General features: G+C 37.8%; 1 protein-coding gene across 1 annotated transcript in view; it reads left to right on the top strand.

Annotated features, from left to right (window-relative positions):
- The window catches only part of LOC108292204 (alpha fetoprotein), a 25,492-nt gene extending 5,299 nt beyond the window's left edge, over positions 1 to 20,193 (top strand). The window contains exons 4-15 of the mRNA XM_017512942.2: positions 319 to 530; positions 1,683 to 1,815; positions 2,747 to 2,844; positions 4,390 to 4,519; positions 6,483 to 6,697; positions 9,121 to 9,253; positions 9,781 to 9,878; positions 10,447 to 10,585; positions 12,266 to 12,489; positions 13,631 to 13,763; positions 19,653 to 19,701; positions 20,053 to 20,193. Coding sequence (XP_017368431.1) covers positions 319 to 530; positions 1,683 to 1,815; positions 2,747 to 2,844; positions 4,390 to 4,519; positions 6,483 to 6,697; positions 9,121 to 9,253; positions 9,781 to 9,878; positions 10,447 to 10,585; positions 12,266 to 12,489; positions 13,631 to 13,763; positions 19,653 to 19,697 — 1,560 coding nt within the window. The 3' untranslated portion in view covers positions 19,698 to 19,701; positions 20,053 to 20,193. The remainder of the gene's footprint in view (positions 1 to 318; positions 531 to 1,682; positions 1,816 to 2,746; positions 2,845 to 4,389; positions 4,520 to 6,482; positions 6,698 to 9,120; positions 9,254 to 9,780; positions 9,879 to 10,446; positions 10,586 to 12,265; positions 12,490 to 13,630; positions 13,764 to 19,652; positions 19,702 to 20,052) is intronic.
- The last annotated feature ends 538 nt before the right edge of the window (positions 20,194 to 20,731 follow it).

Below are 20,731 nucleotides of genomic sequence, written 5' to 3'. Positions count from 1 at the left end.
CAATGGCGCGATCTTGGCTCACCGCAACCTCCGCCTTCTGGGTTCAGGCAATTCTCCTGCCTCAGCCTCCTGAGTAGCTGGGACTACAGGCACGCGCCACCATGACCAGCTCATTTTTTGTAGTTTTAGTAGAGACAGGGTTTTACCATGTTGACGAGGATGGTCTCGATCTGTTGACCTCGTGATCCACCCGCCTCGGCCTCCCAAAGTGCTGGGATTACAGGCGTGAGCCACCGCGCCCGAACCTATTTCATGTGTTTTATAGATTTTTAAGGCATAGTTAGTTATCTTTCACTGAAAATAAAATATTTCTTATAGCTACCTGCCTTTCTGGAAGAAATGTGCCATGAGAAGGAAATTTTGGAAAAGTATGGACTTTCAGACTGCTGCAGCCAAAGTGAAGAGGGAAGACATAACTGTTTTCTTGCACACAAAAAGCCTACTCCAACATCCATGCAATTATTCCAATTTCCAGAACCTGTCATGAGTTGTGAAGCATATGAAGAAGACAGGGAGACATTCATGAACAAGTAAGGATCCAGCTTAAAGGTAGACGCAAGCCTCAGAAAGAGAGCAGTAGAAAGCCTAATTTAACATTTTTGCAGTACACTCATGTACTACCAGTAGGAGGTATAATGTTTGTTTGGTATTTTGTCTGCTGAGGTCCCAGGCGAGGTAATTAGGAGCGTGACATTCAGTGTAACTTTGTTTCCATAGCATGCTAGATGTAGTACAGACCACGGGACAGACCTACCAAAGGTTCCATTAGTTCCTTGAGATATTTACACCTGTTTTTCCTCCCATTCTACTTTCAATTTTACCTTGTTCAAGAATATATTAGTATTGCACAAAACTGATGCTTTCCAGAGCCACATACTGGTGTTTTGTGCTCACCAAATTGCCTAGAAATGAAAGTTAAGAGATCCAAGCATGGTCAAGATACAGAGACATGGCAAAGATTTATTGAACCCTTAGAATGTGTGGAAACATGTCTCTTTGCACATAGGATCAGATTAATGCTCACAAACAATATTTGAAGCTTCCTTCTCCTCTTCCTTTTCATTATTCTTCCCCTTGTTTTGTTGATGAAATTGAAGGCTCTAAGCTTAAAACAACTGGCTGAGGGCACACAGCTAGTACATTTGAACCCAGGTTCTCTGTTGGAGAAGGCTGTATCTAACTCTTCATCACTTCTGCCTCCCATGTTACTTCCTAAACTAGAGAAATAGAGAGACTGCTGTTAGAACATGTCTGCTATGGTGACTCTCCAAATGGATTAACTCCATTCTGCACAGAGAAGGGGAAAAGTCCGTCTTTCTGCTGTACTTAGGAGAGGTCTGGCTTTGCTGATTCTTGAAACATAACTGAGTAGGCTTATTGAAAAGGACATTTTAATAAGAATCATGGTTATCGTGTCTGCCTATTTTGTTCTCAGAATAGAATCTGGTATCATCTGTCAGATATTTTATTCCCCCAGGATCTTTGGTGAGGAAAATTTTGACAGCATGTGGAAAAATATGAATATTTTCCCCTTAGGAACACAGAAAGACAAAATCAATTGTATTTTGTTATTGTTGTTGTTGTTATTTGAATCTTTAAATAAATCCTAGAGTCCAGCTCCAAGCAGTAGTAGTTCTATTTTTACGTGTTTATAAATCTTCAGGCTCTATTTTATTCTACAGAAACATTTATGAGATAGCAAGAAGGCATCCCTTCCTGTATGCACCTACAATTCTTCTTTTGGCTGCTCGCTATGACAAAATAATTCCATCTTGCTGCAAAGTTGAAAATGCAGTTGAATGCTTCCAGACAAAGGTATCTTGTTTGTGTGGATATCTGGACCAATACTGTAGCCTGACTGTGGCTCGTTAAAACTAAACAAAGTTAAAAATGAAAATGTGCTTAATCCATGAGTACCATCTTTGGAATAGAGAAATATTTCAGCAGTCTGATATTCTTTGTGTGAACAAAATTGCATTTGCTGGTTTAAAAAATTATCTATTCATTTAGTCAACAATAATTTTTTTATTAAGGAAGTAAGTTTGATGGGATAAAGAAGGAAAGACAAACAGGGAAAGAGAGAAAGAGAGGGTGCTGTAAATGGGAGAGGAGTAAGTGAAAGAAAATGGAGAAAAGGAGGAGCAGAGGAGAGAGAAAACATGAAGGAAAACTATGATGAATACTTTATGCTCATTATTTTTTAATCCTTAGAACAAATTTGAGGTGTAAGTATTTTAGTCCTTTAAGAAGCTAGGAAAGAGGTTTAGAGAAGATTTTTTTTTTTTTTTTTTTTTTTTTTACATTTAGAGAGGTAAAATGATATCCACCATTAACTACTTGCCACCAGCAGTCCTATAATGAAAATTTCCTAAGAATTGTGACTACTGTCAATGTCAGGCTGTGCTACAATAGTATTTTTTGTAACTGAGAAGGCATTTAAGAAATTAGCAGTCTTCAATTTGTCTTTAAACTGTTTAAAAGTACAGTTACTCATTTATGATCTCCAATATAAAAGTTATGTTTTTGTTTCAAGATATATTGAGTAAATTTGTCTGTCACAGATGCATATAAACTAACCCAAAAGAAAAAAATGAGTCAATAATATTCTGTAATAATGTACGGCATTTACAATTTTTAGTAAAAAATGTGTTTTATGAAACTTCATTTTACCTATAACTGTTGTTTTTCTAAATATTAGAGCTTGTAAAAAATTAATATATGCTTTCATGACATCTTCTACATCTAGGGAGCATCAATTACAGAAGAATTAAGAGAAAACAGCTTGTTAAATCAACATGCATGTGCAGTAATGAAAAATTTTGGACTCCAAACCTTCCAAGCCATGTAAGTTTAAGCTCTATCTAGGGAAGAGGGTGAGAGCTACAGAACCACCATTTTGCAATTTGGGTTCTTTTTTCTAGTTGTCGCTGTTTTGGAGAATGAAAGCCCCTTTTGACGAGGGCTAACGGGATTAGAATCATGAACTCCTAAGATCAGAATGAAGCTAATAGATCAGTCAGTTTAACACTTACTAAAGCCTGGCTGAGATAATAGATAGAGAAGACTTTTAAGGTTTATGTTCTTTACCTGTTCTTTAAAAGACACTTAAGTTCTGGTCTGCAATGAAATTGTACCTCATCACTAGATCATAATTTTCTAGCTCCTCTACAAAGTAAGTACGCCTTCACTGAGTACCATTTAAAACTTTTGCCTTAACAAGAAATTCTTTACATTAATTGTATTTCCTAATCTGCTATGACGCCCTTTTCAGTATTTATTGCTTCCCATGGAAATATTCCCTTGAGACAGTAATACTAGAACCCAGTATCAGGAGAAAAGAACATTTTAAATTACATAACTGATTTAAAGAACTTGTCAATTCTTTTATAATGAAACACTTCTCAAATATGAAAATATTTGAGCTGCTAATCAAAGAGTAGTAAGTATACATATTTGGAGTTTATTTGATTACTGTTTAGTTAAAGGACACATTAAAACATATTGTACACAGGGGAGATCTAAAATGAATTTTTAGTAATGGAATTAGTTCTAAAGACTGAAATTTCTTCTTGGAAAAAGTCCGATTTATGCCCTAACTACCCTCCAACTCAATTAGAAATTGAAAGATTAATTTATGACCTATTTTATTTAAATTTATCTTTGTAACAAGATAGATAGAAATTAAGATAGTACTATAATGACTTTATCATTTGCTATCCATAAGTGACTAAAGCTAAATGGTCTAAATTTATAGAGAAGACCCATCTTTATCAGAAGCAGCAATGATAATTTTTTCCTAGGAGCAGTGGTTTCACAAAGACAACACTTAAAATTTAATGAAATATGCAGAGGAAACCGGAATTTTTATTTCTTACTTCCTTTTTTGGCTACATTACTGTCTTGGCACAATGATATGCCTGAAATGTTTAATCTGCTCCACTTCTTGTCCCATTTCATTGATTTGCACATACGCCTCCTTTCCTGGATTCTCAGAAGTATTTTTTACCCCAGTGAAAAATGATTCTCATTTCTATGGAATTTTCCATTTTTTAAGTGTTTATCCTTTCCAAGTTTTCTGTCCACTCAATACAAGTGCTCAGCATCAGGGTTGAATGGCAAAAGGAATTTCTCTTAATTCTTAAGACATGTTTTGGGAAAAGATAAATTACTTCTAAACCATTTATTGTGGGCCAGGTCACAGTTTACAGAGCTACCGCTTTGAAAGAGAAGGCTGGAAGCAACAAGACTTAAAACAGATTTCTTCTTTTTAAACAAGGGAATTTCAGTTGTTTCTCTTTGAAACTTCTACTTTAGTAATATTCTATAAATTCTATTTCATTTTGACAGTTAACCAAGAAAGTAATTTCTAATTTCTTTTTCTATCCCTAGAACTGTTACTAAACTGAGTCAGAAGTTTACCAAAGTTAATTTTACTGAAATCCACAAGCTAGTCCTGGATGTGGCCCACGTACATGAGCACTGTTGCAGAGGAGATGTGGTGGATTGTCTGCAGGATGGGGTGAAGAGTCTTCCTTCTTAAAAAAGATATATTTCCACTCCCTCTTCTTTTTGTCTCATTCTAAAAGGGAGAAAGCTATTTGACTTGAATTGGTTACAGGGTATGGAAACTAGGTGACTCCGTAAATTTACGGACTTCTTGGTAGTAAAACTTAAACCATCTTTTGTTGATCCTGGCTTTCGCTTTAGATATGCACGCTTTTGTGAAGTCAAGGCCAATCTATTCCTTATTTCTAAAAAAAACCATGGGAACTTCTCAGATGGCTTTTACATAGTGACTTGGAGGACAGGAGGAGACTAAGTTTTAATGTATTTGTTTTTTCATTCATTTATTCTTTCATTTGACAAATAAATGTATATTAAGTACTTTCTATCTGCTAGCCACTGTGACAGACACTTATTATAAAAGCTCAGGCTGACTTTGAGGAATTCATAGTCTGATAGGAGAGCTATGACAGTGACCTCCTTGGAGTTAGGGACTGCCTTGGTTTACTGTTATCTACATAGGACAATGCCTGGCACATGGAAGGCATTCTGTAATAGTTTGTTAAATAAACAAATACAATAAGTAGCACAAGTAACTATTCTACAAGGTAAAAGGCTAGCCATGCCAAAGAGAAGTGGGTCAGTGAGAATTAGAAAACAAAATTTTAAAAACCCACCAACAGTTTCCTAAGTGTGCTCTAGCCAGTGGTGACTTAAACAGTATGGCATTGGATTATTTTGGCTAACTTTAGACTTCCTAGATATTGCAAGAGAGGCCTGTTGACCCCCAGATTACTCTCTATCTGGTCCCCATGACACACCAAAGAGATTAAAATCCAAGAGCTTAAAAATTCCTGCTCTTAGGTACTCAAATGGCTTGATAACCAGCAATGGACTATGGTTTCCAGAAGGCTGAAAATGAAGATAAAATGCTCCTTTTAGCCCACTCCCTTGGCAATTCATCTGAGATGCTTGAAGTCTGCAAGACACCAAGGCTGCAGGGGAGTCCTGAGAGTGACAGTCCCTGAGGAGCTGGGGAAGAAGTGGGAGGAGGCAGCCTGACAGGCGACTAGATTACTTTACTTGTTTTTCTTCTAGAAGCATCAACCTGGAAACTAGGGAAACCAACCAGAAATATTTTGTTTTCCTTTGAACTCAGTTTTCTCATTTTTAACTGAAAATTTTGCTGTTTTTCATTGTCATTTTAAAAAAGATATTTCAGTTTTTGGAGTTTATAACCACCCTTTTCCTTTAAAGTGGAAACATTAATTTCAGTATATCAGTTGGATTTTGATAGCTGAATAATGGCTTCTAATTGTCTTTGGTGAGAATGTACAGAATTTTCAGTCCCTTGACAGGTATATGTAAGCTCTGCCTTTCTCTGGACACCTAGATGCACTGCATTTTTATTCGCTATAGACTGCCCTCTGAAGGTCATAGTCTGTCACTGCAGTATGTTCTGATAAAGATGATTGCCATCAGTTTCTCATGGAGCAGAAAGTTTACTCTCCATGTTATTACATCATTTGCAAATGTTGTTTGGTGGGAAATTTGAATGCTAATAGAAATATATATACCAAGATGCATCTCATTCTAATTGAGTACATTTCCTTCTTATTTTTAAAGGTTTTTTAATTAAAATAACATAGTGTTTAGCTTACAACTTTGAAAAGAAGAATTGAACAGGTAAGTAGAAAGGAATGAGAAAAGGCAAAAGTGGGGAGAAAGCAGTAAAATGTGAGACACGTTAAAATGTCTTCTTTCTTTTTCTTTCCTTCCTCCTTCCCCTACCCCTTGCTTCTTCTCTTTTTCCTTCCTTCTTTCCTGGACTTTTTTCCTTCTTTTCTTGTTTCCTTCCCCCTGCCTCTCTTCCCTTTTTTCCTTTTCTAAAGCTAGCTTTGAAATTAAAAAATAAAAAGCTAGCTTTAAAAATTAAAGAATAAACCTTTAAAACTTATATTCTATTTTCCTTGTTACAGGAAAAAGTTATATCCTATATATGTTCTCAACAAGACACTCTATCAAACAAAATAACAGAATGCTGCAAACTGACCCCACTGGAACGTGGTCATTGTGTAATTAATGCAGAAAATGATGAAAAACCTGAAGGTCTATCTCCAAATCTAAACAGGTTTTTAGGAGATAAAGATTTTAACCAATTTTCTTCAGGGGAAAAAAATATCTTCTTGGCAAGGTAACACACTCTGTAAATGTATGTTCATGCAAGTACAAATGATTATGTGGCTGACAGATTTGCATTGTTGAAATGAAGAATGATGGCTATGGTTTTTGAGTTCAATATGTGAGGATATTTGGTTAGAATGTTCTGAGCCAAAATAGATTTAAGAATAAACCTTTAAAACTTGTATTTTGTCATATAATGATGAAATTTTCACCATTGGCACTCTTTAACAGTTTTGCTTATGAAGCTGAATTTTATTTTGCATCAATTCCTCTGGAATCAGAAGCATTGTCATCCTGTAAAGATTACTCATATCAAGGCTACCATTGAACTTTTTTTTTTTTTTAAAGTTGAACAGAATATTTTATTTCTTAGCAATTCTATGCATACAAATTAAACATGAGATGAATAGAGACTTTATTAATTGAGAAAGCAAGAGAGAATTCCTATCAACCCCAAGAGGAACTCAAAGTGAGGTTGGAAAAGGACTTAGAAGGGTATGAAAGTAAGATTTTATCTAAGTTGCCTTTTCTGGGTGGGAAAGTTTAACCTTAGGGACTGGGTTAAAAGGACATAGACATGAAGAATGTTCAAGCTGGAGGTGACAGCATGAACTGCAAACAGGGCCTGCTTCAGTGACTTCGTGCCTGTAGTCCCAGCTACTTGGGAGTGTGCAGCCGGGGTGCCGGCACACCAGCTAGATGCTCCATCTTCTAGGCCCCATTTTCCCCTGTGAAAATAAGAGGGTTAGATCAAAGGATCTCTTAGGCCTCAGCATCTCAATTCCTGTGGATCCTCCCACTTACCCCTTAGAGAGCCTTACTGAAAGTCATTGAGGAGGCCAGTTATTTGCAAGTGGTAAGAGCATATTTACCATAAATCCTAAGAACCAACTCAAGTCAAACCTTAATGCCATTGTTATGGTGAATTAGGAATTAGTCATTCTCAAAATTCACATTAACTTGATTTTAAAATCAGTTTTGTGAGTCATTTACCACGAGCTAAATGTGTACACTATGACAAAAACCATTGCATTTCTCATGTTTTTCTAAACAGTCCCAATTTCTAACACTGTATATATCCTTTCAACATCAATGAACTTTGTTTTCTTTTACTCCATTAATAGGATATGGCTATTTTTGTAATAAAAAGCGTTCATGATTAAAAATGTACTCTTTTGCTATGCATGTTAAAAAACTTTTCTCTAAAGGATAACTCAATAGATAATGCTAGATAGAAGAGCTGTTATGGGAACAGCTTATTGGCTATGTATTAAATACATGTTTTATATTTTTTAACAAAATCAAAACATGTTTAGAGACATTTGTAGTACAATAGTTTGTTATAATCTACTTGATAGGTCACATTCTCACTCTATTCGTCTTTGAGGGAAGCAAGCAATCAAGTTAATACATTTTACTTTATTGTATAGTATGTAGCTGTGGACACTATTAGAGGAGGTATTTGTGCAGCACTTCGGACACTATACTTGGTAATTTCCAAGGGTCTTTCTAGATTTAAGAGTCTTATTTTAATGTAGTGATGAAAATAATGGCCCAATTTTCTTTTCAATATTCCCTGAGGATATTACTCTGTTGTTGCATTAAAATTAAACATTCACACATAGTTTGCACTGCTAAATAAAATTATGTAAACTAGAACAAAGTTCTAGTTAATATACACATAGTGACAACTTACTGGTGACAGAACTAATTACATAACCTGGGAATGCCATTAGTAAAGTCAAGAATTACCTTTAAGTTTACACATCCATGCACATCTAAAGCTAATTGTTTGTTTAACAGGAGCAGTTCTTCAGTTGCAAAGGTTCTTTGCAGTAGAATTTTCTCAGCCAGAAATGATCTTCCCCCAGATACTTTCATAGCTTCCTTTACACAGCTGATCTCCATTTTGATATCAGCTGCCTAGAGAGACTCTTCTTGACGACACACTAAGTGGCCTCTCCACCTTGGGTATCACCCCTTTTCCATCTTTATTTATTTTCATTGATTTATCACTAACTGAAATAAGATGGCCTATTTTTTGTTTACTTGTTCTGTCTCTGCCTATAATGTGTGCTTTTCAGAGGGCAGGTATTTATCTTACAAATCATTGAGTCTGTTCTGCTTAAAGCAGTGCTAGCAAAGAGTAAACGCTGGAAAAATATTTGTTGAATAAATGAATATAAAGTCCATAATTGACAACTCAAATTGAGAGATGCAAAAGAAAACAAAAAGTCATTTTACAGGACAATTTGAAGTATCACACTCTGTCTTAATAACTTTTCTGTTCGTATAATTCAAATCATATTGGATTTTCAGGTTTATTTATTTGAATTTAACTTCCACATGCCATATTATATGGGAATAACTAGAGAAGTGATTACTCCTTTTGTCTTAGTTTCAATAACTTACATTTTTTCCCACATATTTCAGTTATGTTCATGAATATTCAAGAAGACATCCTCAGCTTGCTGTCTCAATAATTCTAAGAGTTGCTGAAGGATACCAGGAGTTATTGGAGAAGTGTTTCCAGACTGAAAACCCTCTTGAATGCCAAGATAAAGGGGTAAGTTGCTCTAGAATTTTAGGGAAATCTGAAAAACTGGGTTGATTTCATCTGTTAAAAATACAGTTTGTTTGAAAGCCTCTAGTTGTTAGCTAGTAATTAGCCAGTTATATCTGTTAACTAGTTGTCTAGATACTAAGCTGTTATTAATTAGCAGTCAGCAACTAGTGGCCCACTTTAGAAATAAAAATATTAACCAAAAGTTCTTTGATGCACAAATAAAGGTAGTATTCATTATTCAATTTTGGATAGCTTCAGAAAGGCAAGAATTTGTACAGAAAGAACTTTAATCATTTATCCAAAGATTGAATTTTTCCATTAAATGATTTTGTGATTCACAAAGTTTAAACTTAATCTCCCCAAAATCCATTTGCTTTAATTATCAAAATTCATACTTTAATGTCTTTAATATTAAAAAATCTCTAAGAATGGTTTTATAATAGTGTAAAATATTGATCAACTTTTATATACAAAGTTACACATCCAACAAGAGAAAAACGTATAGGTAATGATTCTTCTGTTTTCAGGAAGAAGAATTACAGAAATACATCCAGGAGAGCCAAGCATTGGCAAAGCAAAGCTGTGGCCTCTTCCAGAAACTAGGAGAATATTACTTACAAAATGTGTATGTTTTTGTAAACAGTATTTTTAGTGATTTAAAATTATTAAGAGACAAGAGAAATATACAGTCAAGTTGGCAACTCCATAGCTCTCTAATTTCAGTTCCTATTTCAGATTGGAAGTCAGTGTAATCTGACTATCCAATATCCTGGAAGAGAATGTAGCCTTAGCATTCCCCTCCTTTGGAAGCAGCAAGAATGGCCTGTGAAGTCTGATCCATGGTGTTGACTTTAAGTTCCCCATACTGTACAAATTTGTGCAGTAAAGATATCCATTCTGTCATTGTCCATCCTAGTTAAAGCACCAAAATATCGGAGATAAAAGCAATGAAGCTCTGAGGTTGGGAATACGAGTCAGCCTTTTGCCTGAAGTTTGCTTTTTCATTGTGATATGCTGCTATAATAGGAGTACAGGGAGTGAACACATCTCAAAGGTTGGTTCAGATACCATGTGGGTGAAACAAATGAGCTGACCTCATGTCTTCTGACATGAGAGAAGAGTCTGTGAAAAGCAAGGAGGCTAAAAACTCATGAATGGCTCAGCAGGACTTAGTAAAAACATGCTTCTTTCAGGTTTCTCATTGCTTACACAAAGAAAGCCCCTCAGCTGACCTCATCGGAGCTGGTGGCCATCACCAGAAAAATGGCAGCCACAGCAGCCACTTGCTGCCGACTCAGTGAGGACGAACTATTGGCCTGTGGTGAGGGAGCGGTGAGTGACTGCTTGGTTTAGTCCCATCTCACTCCTGTCCTGTTTGACTTGAAATAGCCTCATAATTCCCCTCTAGTAGAGATGGCTTTAGGAGGCTTGTTTGATTAGTAACAGTTGGAGGGGTGTGGGAACTCAGCTCTGAATGGCTGGCATGTGGTCAGGCTTCCTGCTCTTCTAGAGTGGCTGGGGAAAGTGCAGCCAGTTTAGTCAACAATGTCTGTGCCAACTTTATATATTGGAAAGACAGAATGACCAACATGTAACTTATAATTCATAACTTAATTCATAATTTATTACTTCAACTCATTAATTTCTGTTTTTTGTTCATACACTTACTTTGAAGTTTTTAAAAAAGCTTTATCTTTGATAGATTAAAATTAGTCATGCTATTTTAACCATATACTTATATTTTTACCTTTTGGAGTGTAATGTTATTATTATTATGACATTAAGAATAATTTATTCCCTTTAATAGGGTATAGGGTACAGCACAAGATGAGTACCATGTTCTGAATAGTAACAAGACTTTCAAGTCAGTAATACCAATATTCTTTGCTTCCTAATGTCACTAGGGTCATACATATGATTACAGGATGAATGAAAACTTTTTTTCCCATAAAATCATAATTGCAAACCAAATTATATAACTATTTTATTCCTTTTCCTCTTTTTTCATAATGGGGAGTTATTTGCTAGTTAGTCTTCATGTCATAAAATTTTTCCCCAAAGATTAAAAGGAAAGTTTCTTGTTATTAACGTCACCTCAATTGTTTGTTCAATTCCCAATGTTGAGAGGCTACAGGGATGCAGAATGGTGTAATGGTTCAGGAGTGTATGTTCCAGAGGCCACCAGCCTACAACCACATTCTACGTTCACTACTCCTTAGTTATGTCACAGTGGGAAAGCTACTTGTGTCATTAAGCTTAAGCTTTTTCATCTGACATTTGAGAATAAAAATTATACCACCCTCATATGACAGCTGTTTTAAACAAGATAATCTGCATAACTCACACAACACTAGTCTGATAAAGTGTACATGAAACATATTAGTTCTTATTACAAGTTATTAATAGGCAATTAAGAAATATCTTTGAAGTGTGCAAGGTAGCAGGATTCTACATTAGGAAAGCCCTAAAAACCCACATAAATTGGTCCTGTTTCTTTTCAATTAGGATGATATTGTAGCTGCAAGTGTATACATGTGTATATACATGTACACATACATACATATATATGTGTGTGTGTATATATATATATATATATGAATAAAAGGGCTAAGTTTGTGCTCTTCTTACTTTCAGCTAGTGATTCTCAAAAGAGAAATGGAAAGCTCAACTAAATACACATGGAAAACATAAAGGCAGATAGATTTTTGTCCTTTAGAAATGTGTATGTAACTGGAAGTATGTTTCAAATCGCTGACACAAATAGCTAAACGACTATCGTCGTCACATATGGACCATCTGCTACTACATTCTAAGGCTTAGCCCAAGCGAACGGGTAAATGCTGGAATTTATAATGTAGTGCCACATGATCCTACATAGCAAATTTTCCTGTGATATTAATTATAAATTGTTGGACATTAGAAATCATTGCAGCAGTTTTTTGAAAACCTGGGCCAACTTTGTGACTAATGCCCAATCTCCTCGCTTTTTTTTTTTCTCATTCTCCCAACCAGGCTGACATTATTATTGGACACTTATGTATCCGACATGAAACAGCTCCAGTAAACCCTGGTGTTGGCCAGTGCTGCACTTCATCGTATGCCAACAGGAGGCCATGCTTCAGCAACTTGGTGGTGGATGAGACATATGTCCCTCCTGCATTCTCTGATGACAAGTTCATCTTCCATAAGGATCTGTGCCAAACTGAGGGTTTAGCACTGCATACGATGATTCAAGAGTAAGAAACTGTTACTTGCTAGCATGGAGAAGACTGACAACCCCAAAGAGTAACTGAGACTTCTACCTCACACACCTAACACTGTTGGGCTCACTAACAGAGCATTACTCCCAGAGCACTTAAAATGTCTTTGAAAATAGTTTTGTCTCAGTGTCTTCACAGCCTTATTGGAGAAGCAGGTCTGGAAAAATTAATGAGGGTGGACAATTTCCTGTTTGTAAAGATAATCTCTCTTGTAACTATTATTGTGATATGTATTTGGGGGTTAAGGAAAAGTGGACAATCTATCCTCAGGAATCAGAGTGTATCTTTGCAGCAAATCCAGATACTTCCATTCCAAGCACGGGAAACACATTATTGAATTTTTTTTAACACTTTTTACACTTTGAAGGCAATAATCATCTTATTTGATTCAACCATGCAGTTTGGGTGTTAAGGAATGACACGTACATTTCAATTCATTGTGGGAGCTCTTTTGTAATGGTGATAGTAATGCAAGTCAATGAGGCTTATGTTCTTCAAACTCCCAAGCATTTTGATACTTAACTTGTTTTGTTAATAGTCTTCCTTCACTGGAAAACCCATTCTTCTCTTTTTTTCTCTATCACAGTCTGAGGTATGTTTCAAGGTATGATAAGAATGCTGCCTCTTCTGGCAAGCTTTTCCTATTGCTCTTGTCTAATTTCTATTGCTCTGGCCTAAGTCCAATATGAAAGCCTTGCTAAATGAGTAGTGCAGGCAATTAGTGCTGCCAATGCCCAGATAAGGGTGTGATAACTGGATGGGCAGGGTTCAGGGATTTGGGTCTTTGAGTGTCAATAAGACACACTTAAGAAGAGAGGACAGGAAAAGATATTCTGGGTGGGGAAGGGGGAGATTTCCTTCCACTATACGTATGTATGGTCAAGTATGAAATAGTGTTCCATCCATAACTTGCACAACTCCAGGCCGATGGAACACTTGGTGTGTTTTCAGCCTCAGTCTTTCTACTGAAAGTATTAGACAAGGTGTGTGTGGTCAGTCTAGTGACAGGTTGATAGAGTGAGGATTTAGGCTCTGAAAATTCTCTACTAGGAGGGCTGTAGAAAAATAGCATTGCGTAACAGACTTCTCTTGTATTTTGTTTTGCTTTAAATCACAGGTTTCTCATTAACCTTGTGAAGCAAAAGCCACAAATAACAGAGGAACAACTTGGGGCTGTCACTGCAGATTTTGCAGGCATGTTGGAGAAATGCTGCCAAGGCCAGGAACAGGAAGTCTGCCTTGCTGAAGAGGTACATGCAGCTCATTTCATACTTCAAATACTTGCTATGGAATTTTCTGTAATGGGTAATGAAAAGAAGACCCCACAAATTTATAACTTTAAAACACTTTCAGAGAGATTTAAATTTCACGGAGAAATAGATTGAAGGAATTTATAAGATTTATGTAACTGGGGGAGAGAAACTTCAGCCAGATTGCTTGGTTCTGACACAGGGAGTCAAACCCAGGCTGCCTGGGTGAGAGTGCCAAGTCCTAACCACTAGACCACTTAGGCTCTTAGCCTCGCTAACCCTGAAGAATGGGGAAAGGGGCCCCAGGGGCGTGGTAAGCTTACTGTTCAGATGAATATTGTAGACCCAAAGAGTTTTCCAGAAAAGAGATTTATTAGACAGAGAGAGAGAGAGAGAAAGAAAGAAAGAAAGAAAGACAGCTCCCACACTGTCCCAGAGAAGGAATCCATATAGGTAGGAGCAGCTGGAATTTTAACCCTTGAGTTATTCCCTCCCCATTCATGTTTTTGCCCAATGAGAGGGGTACTTTCAAAATTCCTCTGAAGTGATTGATCTTTGACTCTGATACCGGATTGGCTGCTTGGTCCACAACTCTGAGTTACAGAGTCCCCTCCTCCCAGAGCTTTTGGTGGGTTTTTGGGACAAAGGAGCCTCATCTGGCTTTCTCTACCTAGCCTGAGCATGAGAAACCTAGACAAAGAATTTTACATTTGAAACTTCTCTGGTTCCCAGATGGAGGCATGGAGCCAGGAAACTCCTGCCTTTGAAACCACGCCCCTAGAGAAGCTTCTAAACATAGTCCCTAGGTCCCCACTCTGAACAGGAAAGTCCAACTTCTGTTGGGACACGGTGTAGATCGCTCTTTAACTACTTCGTGCTGAATTGGTAATGGGCAGTAGAGGGGGATTTCCTCTCAGACAATGTTCATATAGATAATGGCTCCTGCTCTGGCTAACAGATTCTGCCCTAATAAGGGAGTGGGACTTTCTGGCATGATGAGGAAGGCATGGGAGAAGAACACATCTCCCCAGTTACAGCTTAGGGGCTGGGGAAATATCAGGAGACTGCTTGTCCTTGGACTCCACGGACAGTTACAGACTTGGAGGACAATCATCCAGGATAGGAGAGCAAAGCTGAGAAGGCCGTGCCAGTATCCAGGAGATTGACCTCCTGGCCCTCTATGGTTAGCTTTCCGTGGGGCTCAGTGAGGGTGAGGGCTTGTGCTGGTGCTTGCCCTGGGCACCCTCAGTCCTCCTGCTGGGTCATCTGGTTAGCCACTTCAGGCTCTGGGAATCTCTGTCCACTGGGACAGTGTGCCTTCCAGTGATCCCCTTGGCACAATGGGCAAGGACAAGGAGGTGATCTGTTCCTCCAGGGACAGTCTTTCTTAAAGTGTCCTGGTAGGCCACAGTGGTAGCAAGCTCTGCCAGACTGGCGGCTAACCCAAGCCCTTCTCTCTTCTCAGGTCCTCAGGTCTGCTTGCCATGACCAGGGCTATGGACTTTCTCTTGTCCCTCCTGCCCCTTTCAGCCTGTTCCTCCTGGTCTCTGCTACAGAATTCAGAGTTTGCTAGATTTAGTAATGATTCTAGACTTTGTTCTGGCCTGAGGGCCAGCTTCTGGAGCTTCCTCCTAATGTTTGCTATTGATTACATAATAAATTTGTTTTTTAGTATTAGCTGACCCTTGATGGAGTCTGGTGACAGGAGAGTATACTTTCTTAAGGCCTCCCATAACTGCCCAAAGAAGGTTATTGGGTTTTCTTCCTTTCTCTGAGTTATGGTGGATAACACTGTATAGTTCATGGGCTTTTTCCCAGTTCATCTTAATCCCTCAAGTATGCAGGTTAATAGGTGCATACGACTCCAGTCTCCATGTTCTGAGTCAGGATCCCAGTGAGGGTCCATGCTGGGGACTGCCTGTCTACCTGTAGGGAATCTATCCTTCTCCTCTGGTGTCATTTGTTCATGTACTTGACTAAGGTACCAGGTGCCCCCAAACTCTTGAGCTGCTGCTAGAGCAGCCTCTCTCTCATTGCTGGTTAGAGTCTGACTAAACAATAACATGATATCTTTCCAATCCAATTCAAAGGACTGACCCAAGCCCTGCAGAACATCTATGTACTTGTCTGGGTTATCTGAATATTTTCCTAAGTCTGCCTTGATTTGCTCTAAGTCAGAAAGTGAAAAGGGAGTCTGTACTTTGGTTGGGCCAAATTCTCCTCCTACTGCCTGTAGGGGGCAGAGTGGGGGCATCCTAGTAGCCTGAGGTGCCTTGGCTGTTTTGGCCTTCCCTGAGTCCTCTTGGATTATAGGAGCTGAGACATGTAGCATCAGTGGAGTGAGGAGCCACAGGGAGTCCTAAATATGGGAGTAGTCCTGAGGAGGGGCCAGTAGGTCATAGGTTATAAGCCTTATATAGCTGAGGATTATTCCTTAAAGAAAACTTGCACATAGGGGACCTCAATTCATTTACCTTCCGTCTTACAGACAGATATAATTGTAGAAGGATGTTATAATTTGTACTTCCCTTAGGAGGCCAGGTTTCTCCACTCAGCAGTGGGTATTGCAGCCATGCTGTTTGGCAGAGAAAAATGAGCCACGTCTTCTTTAAAGATTGTGGATCAAATTGGTCCCAGTTATCCAGGATACACATTAAGGGTGATTTTGCCTTGGGAAGAATAGCACCCATCTGAAATTGAACACAGGGATACCTACATCCCTGGTTATTCTTTGCAATTGGTAGCCCTGGGGCATCCCCCAGTTATAGCACTCTGTAGTTTCCTTGCACCCTGGGTGCGTGATTATATTCTGCCCCCCACCCATGTGCCGGGTTTAATCATGCTTACTGGTGTCATGGGCACACCCTCACTGATTAATGTCCTTATGGCCACCTTAAGAACATGGGGACTGCTGGGCTTAGTGGCCCTGTGCTTGAAGAACTAGGCCAGTGAGGCTTGGGCAATGAGTGTCCATATTCCCTAGCAAGAGTTTAATTAACAGCCTGACCATAAAACTGCCCTAGGAGGATAAACTACTTGGGAGGGACCTCTAAGCATGACAATCTTAAAGAAGGTAATGGCTGGCTGCACGGCTGAGGCTGGAACAATGTCCTTGGGGCCCGGACTTTCTCCCCAACCGCATTCTCCATTATAGAAATATACCCTAGGGTTGTGGGGCCTGTAATTAACTATTTGAGCCTCAGACCAGTTCTGACTATGGTATTCTAGACGGAGAAGTTCTGCCATACAGAGAACCGATCCTAGGCAAGACAAATTGTATGTCATTGGACTCTGGCACCACTCAGTTCGATTGGGAAATTGCAGGGTGACAAAAAACACAATGTCCTATAGCCTCCAGTACCCTCTGATAGACTCTGTCTCTATTAGGCCATAACCTATCAGAGTGGACTAAGGTAACTGGCCCTGTGTATACTGTAGGAGGTCCTCATAGGCATAAGCCTGAGGGCACCATGGGCAAGGGTCCCTGAACTGCCACCCTAAGAGCCTCAAAGCCCTAGCAAGAAGGGTAATAGCCTCACGTGTAGAAAATGTCTTACAGGAAAGAGCAGGGAAGAAGTTTGCATTATGGAAATCTGGACCCAGGAGGCCGGCGTCTGAACGGCTAGGCATGGCTTGCATAGGTGACTTTTCCTTAGATGGTCTAAGCGGGGCCACAACCTTAACCAGACTGAACCAGGAGTTTGGGACATCTGCCCTTTCCTCCGGCTGGCCCTCAGATTGGCCTGACCATAAAACTGCTCTAGGAGGATAAAGTACTTGGGAGGGGCCTGTAAGCACAACACAAGAAGGTAATGGCTGGCTGTTACCTTCTTTAAGATTGTAAGAGAAAGAAAGAACAGCAAGAAAAGGAAGCTGATTCAGGCCTGACCAATGCTCCTAGTTCCAAAGAACCGGGGTTTGCTAGAGAATCGGTTCCCAGAAAGCCCATGTCTTTAGTGCTATTTACACTTAGATGGCCAATGGGTGCCCAGTTTTTACCTTCTTAACAAATTTAAAAGAAGGGAAAGGACACATTAGCAAGTGAAAGGGCTCCAATGTCACTCACCACTCTGAAGCCCGACATTCTCCTGGCTGGCTCACCAAAAGATATAACCGAGGGAGCAAAACTTCCAGTGGATTGCCTGGTTCCCACACCAGGAGTAAAACCTGGACCTCCTGGGTGACAGCTTCGACTCCTAACCACTAGACAACATATGTTCTTGGCCTCATTAACCCCGAAGAATGGGGAAATGGGCCCCAGAGGCATGGTGAGCTTCCCAGTCAAAGGAAAAGTGATTTATTAGACAGAGGGATAGAGAGAGAAAGAAAGACAGCTGTTGTGGGAGGGGACCCAGAGAAGGAATCTGTATAGGTAGGAGTAGCTGGAGTTTTAACCCTCTCCATTCATGTTTTTGTCCAATGAGAGGAGTTCTTCCAAACTTCCTCTGGAGTGATGGATCTTTGACTCTGATAGCAGATTGGCTGCTTGGTCCACAACTCTGAGTTATAGATCCCCCTCCTCCCAGAGCTTTTGGTGGGTTTTTGGGACAAAGGAGCCTCAACTGGCTTTCTCTACCTAGTCCAAGCATGGGAAACCCAGACAAAAAATTTTACATTTGAAACCCCTCTGGTTCTTGGATGGAGGTGTAGAGCTGAGAAACTCCTGCCTTTGAAACCACGCCCCTTATGAACCCAGGAAGAGAGGCTTCTATAACACAGTCCCTCAATCACATTTTCTTACTTAATATTAGGAAGAATTATAATTTTAAAATACATTAATAGAATTAGTAAGTTTAATTTATTTCCTAGTAGAGAAACCTATGAAGTCAATGTATAAATAATTGATGATAATTTAGATTGTTTCAGGCCTAAACCTTATCAATTAAGCTAAATAAATTAAAGGATTTAATAGCAAATTATGCAAACAGAATATTAGGATAATATTTGTAGAAAATATTTTTGAACTCATTTAGAAGCTTGCTTTTGTACATCAACAGAGTGGTACTTAGGAGTTATTTTAATTACATAGTAATTTTGGCAGAAAAATTAGCTATTTTTTTAAACTGGGGAGTTCTACCTTCTTTAAAACAATTACCATTTTCAGCTTTATTGAGGCATGATCAACAAATAAAAATTATGTTTAGGGTGTACATGTGATGTTTCTATTTATTTATACATTGTGAAATGATTATCACAATCAAGTTAATTGGCTAAATTTTGCAAATGTTTACTTTGTATTGTTACATATATTTGAATATAACAACATTACACTTTAAAAAGATATTCTATAACTAAGGTTTTTTTTTGGTCAAATTTACCTATTTCACCATGTAAAATCCAAAGATAAACAATATTTAGAAATGTAGAGTTTTTCTATAAATAATACAATTAGATGCATTTGAGTGTGTGTACTTACCAGTATATGTGTATGTTTTTGGTGGCATCAGGTGAGGGTGGGACATAGATAACCAAATTAGATAAAACTGGTAAAATAGATTTGATGTAAAGCATTTCTGAAAACGTGACACAAGATTAATGTTCTGTAATCTGAGAAGACATTTAGATACAGAGAACATTAACAAATACTAGCAGAACTTTATCTGCAAACCTTTTAATTTTGAATAATTTGTTATTTGTAGAGAAAGGAGAAAGATTAAATGAGAATAGGCATAGATTTGGAGATTGTTATAGAAAAAATCTGTTGATATTAATGAATATTGTTTTCTCTCTGGCTTCTACTGTCCTACATTGTTGACATCAGAGATGTATTTCTTTATTTTCAACTTAATCTACAAACCTGTGAATTCACCCCAGATTGCAAAGTGTTAACTGTATGATTGGCATAATAATCTACCTTTTTATCTTATTATTTTTATTCTTAATTTTCAGGGACAACAACTAATTTCAAAAACTCGTGCTGCTTTGGGAGTTTAAATTACTTCAGGTAACAAAACATTCAGACAAGCCTGAATATAATGTTGATTTTCCAGAAATATCAATCCATAAATGAGATAGATCCTAAGGAATGCCATTAATTATCTTAAAAATAAATGGAATTCAATTTAAAATAGTTTATTTTAAAAACGCTAGGAACAAAATTATGCACACAATCAATGTTAAATTAGTGGCTCAACTATGTAAAATTCTTTTAGGTTATTTAAAAGACTTCAACAAATGCTATCAGAAGACTCCTTATGTATCCAGTGTTTCTCTGATATAAAATAATAGAACCAGTTACTTACTGAACCTATTATTTTAATTAGCATTTAATATATTTTTGCTCATATTGCAGGGGGAAGAGAAGACGAAATGAGTCATTTAGTGTGAACTTTTTAATTTTAACTGATTTAACATTTTTTGTGAATTAATGAAATCATGAAGACTTTTATGTGAGATTTCCTTATCATAGAAATAAAATATCTCCAAATACTTTCTTTTTCCAGTCTGCTTATTTATGAAAAATTATAATCTCTTTAGTTTTGTATAACATTGTCTGAAGCAGATTCTGTTAAAATAGCATTGAGTATTGGTTATTGCAGGAGATTAAAGCCATCCAAGGATGGGTTTATGATACTAGATCACTTGGTGACCTGAAAACACACTCCCAAGTTAAACGCTATTTGATGCTGCCAGGGCATTTTGTTCATTAAATGACCATCACTGAAATTATTATCTATTATTCTAACAGATAATCTGGAGATGAGAATAGCAATTCTTCTTCTTTGGGATTCATGAAAATTTAACATCTCCTTTTTTGTCAATCTTGTTCAGTTCTCTATTCACAGACATTTTAAAACATAACTATATTGTAGTTGTTTTGATTGAATGTAATTAATATTTTCTTTTTTTTTTTTACTTTCACAGATACTGTGTTTTTTTTCCCCCATTTATTTATTTTATTGCATTTTAGGTTTTGGGGTACATGTGAAGAACATGCAAGATTGTTGCATAGGTACACACGTGGCAGT

The sequence above is a fragment of the Cebus imitator genome, unplaced genomic scaffold (assembly GCF_001604975.1).
Source record: "Cebus imitator isolate Cc_AM_T3 unplaced genomic scaffold, Cebus_imitator-1.0 Scaffold480, whole genome shotgun sequence".
Lineage (NCBI taxonomy): Eukaryota > Metazoa > Chordata > Mammalia > Primates > Cebidae > Cebus > Cebus imitator.
The sequence above is the reverse complement of the archived record's forward strand: the minus strand, read 5'-3'. Positions and strand labels throughout refer to the sequence as shown.